General features: G+C 39.1%; 6 protein-coding genes and 1 pseudogene across 6 annotated transcripts; 2 read left to right on the top strand and 5 right to left on the bottom strand.

Annotated features, from left to right (window-relative positions):
* Window positions 1-551: 551 nt before the first annotated feature.
* On the bottom strand, window positions 552-1,352 carry LOC119070783 (histone H1-II-like). The gene has a single exon (XM_037175261.1). The coding sequence runs from the start codon at window positions 1,297-1,299 to the stop codon at window positions 628-630; it is 672 nt and encodes a 223-aa protein (XP_037031156.1). The 5' UTR covers window positions 1,300-1,352; the 3' UTR covers window positions 552-627.
* A 1,348-nt stretch (window positions 1,353-2,700) lies between these two features.
* LOC119070781 (histone H2B-like) lies at window positions 2,701-3,170 on the bottom strand. Its single transcript, XM_037175260.1, has one exon. It carries the CDS (start codon window positions 3,136-3,138, stop codon window positions 2,767-2,769), a length of 372 nt encoding a protein of 123 aa, XP_037031155.1. The 5' UTR covers window positions 3,139-3,170; the 3' UTR covers window positions 2,701-2,766.
* Window positions 3,171-3,304: 134 nt separating this feature from the next.
* Window positions 3,305-3,773, top strand: LOC119070780 (histone H2A). The gene has a single exon (XM_037175259.1). It carries the CDS (start codon window positions 3,345-3,347, stop codon window positions 3,717-3,719), a length of 375 nt encoding a protein of 124 aa, XP_037031154.1. The 5' UTR covers window positions 3,305-3,344; the 3' UTR covers window positions 3,720-3,773.
* A 514-nt stretch (window positions 3,774-4,287) lies between these two features.
* LOC119070778 (histone H4) lies at window positions 4,288-4,724 on the bottom strand. Its single transcript, XM_037175257.1, has one exon. The coding sequence runs from the start codon at window positions 4,652-4,654 to the stop codon at window positions 4,343-4,345; it is 312 nt and encodes a 103-aa protein (XP_037031152.1). The 5' UTR covers window positions 4,655-4,724; the 3' UTR covers window positions 4,288-4,342.
* Window positions 4,725-4,973: 249 nt separating this feature from the next.
* Window positions 4,974-5,479, top strand: LOC119070773 (histone H3). The gene has a single exon (XM_037175256.1). The coding sequence runs from the start codon at window positions 5,016-5,018 to the stop codon at window positions 5,424-5,426; it is 411 nt and encodes a 136-aa protein (XP_037031151.1). The 5' UTR covers window positions 4,974-5,015; the 3' UTR covers window positions 5,427-5,479.
* A 542-nt stretch (window positions 5,480-6,021) lies between these two features.
* Window positions 6,022-6,790, bottom strand: LOC119070771 (histone H1C-like). The gene has a single exon (XM_037175254.1). It carries the CDS (start codon window positions 6,753-6,755, stop codon window positions 6,048-6,050), a length of 708 nt encoding a protein of 235 aa, XP_037031149.1. The 5' UTR covers window positions 6,756-6,790; the 3' UTR covers window positions 6,022-6,047.
* A 1,434-nt stretch (window positions 6,791-8,224) lies between these two features.
* On the bottom strand, window positions 8,225-8,681 carry LOC119070776 (annotated as a pseudogene).
* Window positions 8,682-11,748: the final 3,067 nt, after the last annotated feature.

Raw genomic sequence — 11,748 nt, 5'->3', positions numbered from 1 at the left:
GAGCTGCGAGGCTTTTATTTCAATGTTTTTTTTAATATTGAGAAATAGAATAATGGAATCATTTCAGAAAATTGGACAGTTGCCCGAAAATACAAAGTACATCTTATTCATATGAAGAGTTATATTAACAACAGATCGCTTGATTTTGGGTTTTGGGTCTAATTCTTTTCCTGGACTACGTTCATTTTCAGCGTATATCAAGATTCAAATTTCATGCTATCACCATAATCCTTGTGTTCGAAAAACAGGAAAGTAGCCGATGTGATGTTCGATAGACATCCAGTGATTACAGTCCTAAATTAACTGCATGACAAGCTTACGTAATAATAGGTCTTTGTGTTCGAAAATCAGGAAATCAGCCCATCATAATGAGTTAGTTGTACGAGAACCTCCTGATTCTCAACATTTTCAATTTCGTTAACGAACGAGTCAACAAAAAATTGTTATTTTATGACAGATTCTGTGCGGCGGTAGTTATATAATAGTTACGAGGTAAATTGTGTATTATTAATCGAAACGGATTGCACGTTTTCGTTAGAAATTTGGTAGCCCTAATAAGGGCTGTGTTTCAATGCAATTGGATCATTGCAATTTATAATTGGCGAAAATTCCCGTGAATTTAGGAATTTACTTCTTTTTTGGTGCAGCTGCCTTCTTTGGTGCTGCTTTCTTGGCTGGAGCTGCCTTCTTGGGTTTTGGTGTTTTTGGCTTTTTAGCGGCAGCTTTCGGTTTCGTTGACTTTTCTTTTGGGGCTTTTGGTGCCTTCACGGAGCCAGCCTTCTTTGCTGCTTTAGCTGGTGCTGCAGCTTTCTTCTTCTTTTCAGCACTTTTGGCTGCAGGCTTCTTCTTAGCTGGAGATGCAGCTTTCTTGGCTTTCGGTTTCTTTTCACCGGTTGCTGCTTTAGCTTTCTTGGGCTTGGCAGCGGCTTTCTTCGGTGCCGATTCGGACTTTGCTTTTGCAACAGTAGCAGAAAGTTTGAATGAACCAGATGCACCCTTGCCTTTGGTTTGAATCAATTTGCCACCGGTAACGGCACCCTTCAGGTATTTCTTGATGAATGGCGATAGTTTCTCGGCATCGATCTTGTAATTGGCTGTGATGTACTTCTTGATTGCCTGCAACGATGAACCACCACGTTCCTTCAGGCTTTTGATAGCAGCATTAACCATATCGGCTGTTGGCGGATGAGTTGGTTTCACTCGTGGTTTTTTCGATGCAGCAGAAGCAGCTTTGCTCTTCTTTGCAGCCGGAGATGAGGTGGCTGGGGGAGCAGCTTCGGTCACAGCAGTATCGGCCATTTTAATAAATGTTTTGTTTGATTTCGATTTGAAAGCGTAAAATTTGTACACGATTTGCGTATAATTCATTCGAAAAATGCACTGCCAATGTGGTACTGACAAAACATTAGTTCCTCACGGAAACAACATCATGTCCGTATAACACGATACAAAACTTTGTACAAAGTAGTCCAACCGTACACGATTGCAGAAATTGTTAATTATTTTAGGGAAACCCGAAAGCCTTTCGGGATTTTGTGATGGATTTGAAAAGTCGACATTCTAATCTTAATCGTGAAGCCATCCGATCGTCGAAAGCTAGTCAATGTCGCATGGAAATCGAGTGCGTTATTGCAGACGTGCAATCGGAACTTCGAATGTTAATTTTTTAAAGAAGTCAAATTAATGACCCATCGAGACCCAGCGATTGCCCACAGTGGTTTTAGGCAGCCCTGGAGTTACATGCATCGAATGCAGTAACAAAATCCGCATGCAATTGGCTGTGTGTAGAAAAATTTAATGGTTTTAAGGGGCACTACATTCTCTAGATTTTATGGCGCTGTCCCAACACTCTTTCCAATTTCAATTTAATTAATTATTTTCATTTCGACCCTCTGTGGCCGTCCGGACATTTCTCTAATCCTCGTCCATGGTCATTTTAACTTTTTCACCACTTTCGATCCATAGAAAATATTCATTCCGACATACAAAGCACAAGCACACCAGACATTCACGAGCCACCACTTACAAGAAGTTTGGTTCGATGTTTATGACGGTTAACGCCTTCGTCTAGGAAATGTTTTCACCCTGATTGAGTAATCAGTAAAATGACCACAAACAATAATGGTGCGCCATGAAATTCGAACGGAAAGTGATGCAGCCAAAGCCACATATAGCTTCCACACAACATACATTGAATGTGAGTTACAGTGCTTTTGAATTTCTCATGCACACACCATTGTTCACTAACCCTGTTGACGGATGCCCAATATATCAATGATCGTAATTCCAGGTTAGTTTTGACTGTCCTATATATATTTCAAGATCTGTTCAGAACGAGAGAGACTGAAAATAAATTCAAAAATAAACATGCATCGCAGCTCTAACGGAGAGAGTGATCTTATCTAAAATTTATTTCTATAAACGGGGGATTGTGTGGATGAGCGACATTGCATTCGAGCTTTGTCTGTGTCCCATCACTACGGAATAAAGAAACTGTCTAATCAATAGCCTAAACTCAACGACCGTACAACAATAATAATAATATCAAAATCAATGCCGAAGGCCCCATGACAGTTAGATAAAAAGGTGGAGAAACAAAGTATTGCGACTGGTGTTGTTCTATTTCTATTCGGTTTTCTGTGTGTGTATTATTATTGAATTCGAATTGATTTCAAATGTTTTTCGTAAATGAAATGGTGGCTCTGAAAAGAGCCGTTTGTTTTGATGTCGGAGATTTCAATGTGAAACCATTTTTTTTAAATCAATTTACTTGGAGCTGGTATATTTGGTGACGGCTTTTGTGCCTTCACTGACAGCGTGCTTGGCCAATTCACCAGGCAACAACAGACGAACAGCGGTTTGAATTTCCCGACTGGTGATGGTCGATCGTTTGTTGTAGTGAGCCAAACGAGATGCTTCGGCAGCAATGCGTTCGAAAATATCATTAACGAAACTGTTCATGATACTCATGGCTTTGCTCGAAATACCAGTGTCTGGATGCACTTGCTTCAACACTTTGTAGATGTAGATGGCATAAGATTCCTTACGCTTGCGTTTCTTCTTCTTGTCGCCTTTCGAAATGTTCTTTTGTGCCTTGCCGGCCTTCTTTGCAGCTTTTCCGCTTGTCTTTGGTGGCATGTTTACTCAACGATATACTCAGTGAAACTGTCAATACTGCCACATTCGTGCGTCACTTTTATATTCACTTTTGTTCAACGAGATGGCTCCGCCCATTCATCCATATGGTTGAATAAACGTGCATATAACGGCCGTACGCGTACATTCAGTATCATTCAGTCGTTCAGTTTCGTGCTGTAAACAAGTAAATAAAAAGAAATCTAAAAATGTCTGGCCGTGGTAAAGGTGGAAAAGTTAAGGGAAAGGCAAAGTCTCGTTCGAACCGTGCCGGATTACAGTTTCCAGTCGGTCGTATTCATCGATTGTTACGTAAAGGCAACTATGCCGAACGTGTCGGTGCTGGTGCTCCAGTTTATTTGGCAGCTGTGATGGAATATTTGGCTGCTGAAGTATTGGAATTGGCTGGTAACGCAGCTCGTGACAACAAAAAGACCAGAATCATTCCACGTCATTTACAGTTGGCCATCCGCAACGACGAAGAATTGAACAAGTTGTTGTCGGGCGTAACCATTGCCCAAGGTGGTGTTCTGCCCAACATTCAGGCAGTTTTGTTGCCGAAAAAGACCGAAAAGAAGGCTTAAATGCCCTGTGTACTGGAAACATCGAGTATACCCGAAAAAACGCCCTTTTAAGGGCGACCAAAAAATTGACGAAAAACAATTGAATCATTCGATAGAATAATACGAAAACAAAACAGTTTGCAGTGTTCCTTTTCAGCTATAAGTTTCTGACAACGACCGCATAACGCGAAAAGGGAGGAGGAGGGTATACTATAATGAGGACATTCAAGTTAATATGTGGCGCAAATCGCATGGCCTAGAAAATTTCAGATTTGTTATTGTCACCTTATTAAGTCAGACGCGCTGTTCTGTGTACAAATTTTGAATTTTGAATGGGTCTCTTCAATCGTTGTTTATTCGATGTTAATACGAGCATTTCTCTTACACACTAATTTCCCTACTTTTAGTTCCATTATTAGAGCCCAATCGAAAACAAAACATTCGCGAGTCATTCGAAATTCTATTTCTTGCTACAACATTATGTTCCCCACAATCTTATCCATCTGTCAGCAGTGCATTTACTACACGAAACAATTTTGTATTATTATGTTTGGAAGTGAGTATCGAATCGTTTTTATTTATGATTTTGGCGGCCCTGAAAAGGGCCATTTTAAGAGCGTCATTTGGGATCTTTTAACGCAGAATTAACCTCCGAAACCGTACAATGTACGTCCCTGTCGTTTCAAGGCATAAACGACATCCATGGCTGTTACGGTCTTGCGTTTAGCATGTTCCGTGTAGGTGACTGCATCTCGGATAACATTTTCCAAGAAAACTTTCAGAACACCACGGGTTTCTTCGTAGATCAAACCAGAAATACGTTTGACACCACCACGACGAGCCAATCGACGAATGGCTGGTTTCGTAATACCTTGGATGTTATCACGCAAAACTTTGCGATGACGCTTGGCGCCTCCTTTTCCCAAACCTTTACCACCTTTACCGCGTCCAGTCATTTTTCTATTTTATTTTTTATTCGAACTGTTCAACACAACGACCAAATCGATACTGAATGTTTTGCAAGCGGTACGCACTCTTTTATATACACTTCTCCCCTCCACTTGCATTTTCCGTTTTTCGGCTAAAATGTGCAATTTCCACCCAAATTTCGATTTTTCTCGATTTTCTATTTGCTGTCGACCAAATTAAGGAAAATCAAAAAGAAAATTTTCCGATTCATGTCGACAAAGTTGGGAAAATGCAAACATTCTGTGCCATACAACGAGTCTACGAAATGATATAAATAGAGGGGAATGTGTTGCGCTCCCTTCATTCTGTTTCTGATCGTTGACAAGTAAACAACAATTAAAAAAAAAAATGGCTCGTACAAAGCAAACTGCACGTAAATCGACCGGTGGCAAAGCACCACGTAAACAATTGGCCACCAAGGCTGCACGTAAAAGTGCACCAGCAACTGGTGGAGTTAAGAAGCCACATCGTTATCGTCCTGGTACCGTTGCATTGCGAGAAATTCGTCGCTACCAAAAGAGCACCGAATTGTTGATTCGTAAATTGCCTTTCCAACGGCTCGTTCGTGAAATCGCTCAAGATTTCAAGACCGATTTACGTTTCCAAAGTTCGGCTGTTATGGCTCTACAGGAGGCAAGCGAAGCTTATTTGGTCGGTCTGTTCGAAGACACCAATTTGTGCGCAATCCATGCCAAGCGAGTTACCATCATGCCAAAGGATATCCAATTGGCCAGACGTATTCGTGGTGAACGTGCTTAAGATGTAAAGTCACGACGACATCCTACAATCAAAATCGGTCCTTTTCAGGACCAACAAATTCGTAACGAAAAACGATACGTTCATTTCCAGTATAACAATAATACAAAAACCATTCAAACCTCTTTATGTCAGGGAGGGATAGGAATTATGTGCAGATATTTCAAATTTCATTCTATGACCGTAGGGAGTAAAATCTTTGTGTTCGAAAATCAGGAAATTAGCCGATGTGATGCTCGATAGACATGCAGTGATTATAGTCCTAAATTAATTGCATGACGAGGCTACGTAATAAATAATAGGTCTTTGTGTTCGAAAATCAGCCCAACATTTTAATTATGTGATGTTCGTCGATAGGCAGGCGGAGTGATTAGTCCTAAATTAATTGCATGACGAGCTTACGTCATAATGAGTTATTTGTATGAGAACCTCCTGATTCTCAACATTTTCAATTTTCGTTAACAAACGAGTCAACAAAAAAATTGTTATTTTATGACAGATTCTGTGCGGCGGAAGTTATATATAGTTACGAGGTAAATTGTGTATTATTAATCGAAACGGATTGCACGTTTTTCGTTAGAAATTTGGTAGCCCTAATAAGGGCTGTGTTTCAATGCAATTGGATCATTGCAATTTATAATTGGCGAAAATTCCCGTGAATTTACTTCTTTTTTGGTGCAGCTGCCTTCTTTGGTGCTGCTTTCTTGGCTGGAGCTGCCTTCTTGGGTTTTGGTGTTTTTGGCTTTTAGCGGCAGCTTTCGGTTTCGTTGACTTTTCTTTTGGGGCTTTTGGTGCCTTCACGGAGCCAGCCTTCTTTGCTGCTTTAGCTGGTGCTGCAGCTTTCTTCTTCTTTTCAGCACTTTTGGCTGCAGGCTTCTTCTTAGCTGGAGATGCAGCTTTCTTGGCTTTCGGTTTCTTTTCACCGGTTGCTGCTTTAGCTTTCTTGGGCTTGGCAGCGGCTTTCTTCGGTGCCGATTCGGACTTTGCTTTTGCAACAGTAGCAGAAAGTTTGAATGAACCAGATGCACCCTTGCCTTTGGTTTGAATCAATTTGCCACCGGTAACGGCACTCTTCAGGTATTTCTTGATGAATGGCGATAGTTTCTCGGCATCGATCTTGTAATTGGCTGTGATGTACTTCTTGATTGCCTGCAACGATGAACCACCACGTTCCTTCAGGCTTTTGATAGCAGCATTAACCATATCGGCTGTTGGCGGATGAGTTGGTTTCACTCGTGGTTTTTTCGATGCAGCAGAAGCAGCTTTGCTCTTCTTTGCAGCCGGAGATGAGGTGGCTGGGGGAGCAGCTTCGGTCACAGCAGTATCGGCCATTTTAATAAATGTTTTGTTTGATTTCGATTTGAAAGCGTAAATTTGTACACGATTTGCGTATAATTCATTCGAAAAATGCACTGCCAATGTGGTACTGACAAAAACATTAGTCCCTCACGGAAACAACATCATGTCCGTATAACACGATACAAAACTTTGTACAAAGTAGTCCAACCGTACACCATTGCAGAAATTGTTAATTATTTTAGGGAAACCCGAAAGCCTTTCGGGATTTTGTGATGGATTTGAAAAGTCGACATTCTAATCTTAATCGTGAAGCCATTCCGATCGTCGAAAGCTAGTAAATGTCGCATGGAAATTGAGTGCGTTATTGCAGACGTGCAATCGGAACTTCGAATGTTAATTTTTTAAAGAAGTCAAATTAATGACCTATCGAGACCCAGCGATTGCCCACAGTAGTTTTAGGCAGCCCTGGAGTTACATGCATCGAATGCAGTAACAAAATCCGCATGCAATTGGCTGTGTGTGGAAAAATTTAATGGTTTTAATGGGTACTACATTCTCTAGATTTTATGGCGCTGTCCCAACACTCTTTCAATTTCAATTTAATTAATTATTTTCATTTGGACCCTCTGTGGCCGTCCGGACATTTCTCTAATCCTCGTCCATGGTCATTTTAACTTTTTCACCACTTTCGATCCATAGAAAATATTCATTCCGACATACAAAGCACAAGCACACCAGACATTCACGAGCCACCACTTACAAGAAGTTTTGTTCGATTTTTATGACGGTTAACGCCTTTGTTTAGAACTGTGTGTCTAGGAAATGTTTTCACCCTGATTGAGTAATCAGTAAAATGATCACAAACAATAATGGTGCGCCATGAAATTCGAACGGAAAGTGATGCAGCCAAAGCCACATATAGCTTCTACACAACATACATTGAATGTGAGTTACAGTGCTTTGAATTTCTCATGCACACACCATTGTTCACTAACCCTGTTGACGGATGCCCAATATATCAATGATCGTAATTCCGGTTAGTATTCGATAGAAATTTCATGTTCCAGAAGGGACGTTCGCAAAAGCCCCGTTTTTCTTGACTGTCCTATATATATTTCAAGATCTGTTCAGAACGAGAGAGACTGAAAATAAATTCAAAAATAAACATGCATCGCAGCTCTAACGGAGAGAGTGATCTTATCTAAAATTTATTTCTATAAACGGGGGATTGTGTGGATGAGCGACATTGCATTCGAAACTTGTCTGTGTCCCATCACTACGGAATAAAAGAAACTGTCTAATCAATAGCCTAAACTCAACGACCGGCTACAACAATCATAATAATATCAAAATCAATGCCAAAGCCCATTGACAGTTAGATAAAAAAGGTGGAGAAACAAAGTATTGCGACTGGTGTTGTTCTATTTCTATTCGGTTTTCTGTGTGTGTATTATTATTGAATTCGAATTGATTTCAAATGTTTTTCGTAAATGAAATGGTGGCTCTGAAAAGAGCCGTTTTGTTTTGATGTCGGAGATTTCAATGTGAAACCATTTTTTTTTAAATCAATTTACTTGGAGCTGGTATATTTGGTGACTGCTTTAGTGCCTTCACTGACAGCGTGCTTGGCCAATTCACCAGGCAACAACAGACGAACAGCGGTTTGAATTTCCCGACTGGTGATGGTCGATCGTTTGTTGTAGTGAGCCAAACGAGATGCTTCGGCAGCAATGCGTTCGAAAATATCATTAACGAAACTGTTCATGATACTCATGGCTTTGCTCGAAATACCAGTGTCTGGATGCACTTGCTTCAACACTTTGTAGATGTAGATGGCATAAGATTCCTTACGCTTGCGTTTCTTCTTCTTGTCGCCTTTCGAAATGTTCTTTTGTGCCTTGCCGGCCTTTTGCAGCTTTTCCGCTTGTCTTTGGTGGCATGTTTACTCAACGATATACTCAGTGAAACTGTCAATACTGCCGCATTCATAAGAGAATTTCCCACATCTTTCGTTTGTATTCGGACTAGAATAAAGTTTAAATTGAACGAATATTTTTCAATTGCTTATCTCTTTGGGCGTAAATTAATTTTCGTTTTAGAGGATCGTTGCATCAACGCACCAGCAATTATTTTGTTTATCGTTTGAGGTTTTCATGCGTTTACTCTATTTTATACTTACAAATTTCTGAAGCTAAAATTTTTATTTAGTCAGTACTTAAAAAAGAAAAGCACATGCTGGTTAATTGGAATCTTTCTTCGGAATTTCTGTGTTGACGGCAGCTAAATCGATTTACATTTTAAATTGAGTTATGCAGTTATACATTGTTCACCACATTAAGGAATTAATTGATGATCTGTTTACACCAACTTTAAATTTGTTTTCATTTGGGAATGTAGGTTTGGTTCGGTGATGAATGATTCTAAGATTTTCTTCATTTTTAATTACCACAGTCTGTTAACTTTGGTTTGCAGGGAATTTTATTTGTGTCCAAACTCTCGATCTTTAACTTCATCGACCCTACATTCGAAGTTAGAAAATATTCTAAAAAAGTAGCGTCAATATAATAGGAATCATACTTAAGTGAAGTCGACCTATTTAGACACACGTATATGGCGTGTTCGTCAATTGTAACATTTTTTCATAAATCATACAGGCTTGGATCAACTAGCTGAACTGTTTTAGACAAATTGCATTGAGGCATTTGAATAGAGTGGCGTAATGGACATTTGGTGGGCAGAGAATTAATTTAGTCCATGAAGTCCTACGTTGAAAATAAAGTCCATTTGCTTACCTGTACTGGTTGCTTCTCAACAAAGCTCTAAAAGTTCTGTGGCCACTTCTTCTATGTTGACCGACACAAACGTGAAAAGAACACGGAAAGAAAGAATATTTTCTTTTTACAAAAAAAAAAAAAGAGCCGGGCACAAATAAGAATAAAGTCAGATAAGATTTCTAAATTAAATTGAATAATTTGTACGTACTGAGACTAAGATTGCGCCTGGGGTGACAGTTGATCCAACTTCTCTGCACAATGCGAATAAAGTGGATGGTGGATTACTGATTAAGATTATAGAAAATTGTGCGGTCTCATAACAGAAAGATATTTTCTGAGATGTTCATAAATCTGGATGAAACCAATGTCGATGACGTGGGAATTGTTTACTGGTTGACATTGTCAATAATTTCTGGATAAAAATAATTTATGGTAGAAAATTACAAGTCACAAGTCCAGTGTATGAATCTAATGATAACTGTTGCCGAAGAAAGAACAACAGTAGTATACGCTGCTTGGGATGATACAGACCTGTTAGTGATAGTCTCGCAATTAAATGGAGTGGAAAGACACTCGCAAACGTTCACCAGCGAAGGTTAAAGTCGCGTCCAGACTATGTTTTCCATAAGGATAATTCTTTAAAAGGATTTTTTTTGAGGTCTGAAAGATTCTCTATAATTTTGATAAAATTTTAAGGAGAAGAATTTTCATGAAATCTATCGGACAAGAAAGACCATGCCATTAAGTGCGATTTATTGTGGACCTATCATCCAAAAAGCACTTTAGCTATCTCGTATCTGATTACTTATTATATAACCGGCAGTGAACAAATAACTTCACGAAATGTACTCAATCGAGCAGTGCAAAAAGCACTGAAGTCACCTATCAACAATCTAAAAAGTAGCTAAACAATGGTCCATTAAAATAGAACGGAAACTGCATCAATTTAAAATAAAAATAAATAAAAAATTCCGTAACATCCAATTCAGTTTCAGCATAGGCGGTTTTCCGATCTTTGACTTCCAACATCTATCTTTGGTATATTTCGTACCTTTTGCCAATATATTCTAACGTTCTTCTAGGATTACTTAACTCTATACTTGTCCATCATACAATACCTTTTATTTTGGAATTCAATTTCGATAAAAATGTGTTCCACATTTTGGACCTCCTCAGAATTAATTTTTTTCTTTTCTTTGCTTTTTCGATTCAACATTTTGATTTAAAAAATAATAAATGATTAAGTAAAAGTTAAATTAATTGAACAATCACCACAACGATTTTTTGTTTTGTCTTGCCCAATCACCAAATAATAATAAATTCCCCAATTACAAAATTTCGCGTTCCAAAATTTGTTTATCTCACCTTAACGATGATGGACAATTAACTATGAATTGTCACAATGTGTTATTGTACGTACAGAGTGATTGCTTAAAATAAACTTACTGCCGAATAAAAAAAAAAATGATTTACTTACATTGACGCGTCATGCTATGCATTGTTTGCCGATAATGTTCTTTGGTTTTTTTTGTTAGCTCTTCCTCATAGGTGGACTTTTCCGTCTGCCCAGTCTTTTCGCACCTTAAATAAACGTTCGATTTTTTTCAATTTTAATTCGACAAAAATGAAGAGCGGTTCCACCAAATAACTTTTCGGAAACCAACCCCAGTTACTTACATTAGCTAATTTGGTTACTCTAATCATTCGAATAAAAGGTGTTCGAATTTTTCTTTGCTACAAATCACCTCGCTCCAGCCAAGTAATTTCAGCACCTGCACAGCATTTCGTTGAAATGATGTCTGTTTCATTCTCCGATATTGCAGCGCCTTCATTGGTCCGTATAGTGAACAATTGGTGCGTTGGTGAAGAGACGCATTCTTAATTTTAAGTAGCGAAGAAATCGTTCACAAACATGACATGAAGAAATCAATAAATATCATCACATCCAACAAACCTATCGCGTTCGACACGTTCGCGATGCCGTTGTTCGGCTGTTCACGCTGTAACTTGCCTTTGTTTTGCATTCGACTTTCGTATTGGATCGTCTCTAGCTTGCTGCATAATTCTAATTGCAATCGACCACATGTTGGTTCGCATCGCTTTGCTACTACCGATGGCGTACTGCATAACCGGATAGATAAATGGCCAGAGTTGACGGGACGCTTCGAAAACGAATCGAATGTGCACAAAGTTCTTTTTGCGACAACGCAATGTGTAATATCTCTCGCTCGTTCGAATATCTCTGGATACAT

This window comes from Bradysia coprophila (assembly GCF_014529535.1).
Source record: "Bradysia coprophila strain Holo2 chromosome IV unlocalized genomic scaffold, BU_Bcop_v1 contig_106, whole genome shotgun sequence".
NCBI lineage: Eukaryota > Metazoa > Arthropoda > Insecta > Diptera > Sciaridae > Bradysia > Bradysia coprophila.
Note: the sequence above shows the minus strand (reverse complement) of the source record. Positions and strands in the feature narration are given on the sequence as shown.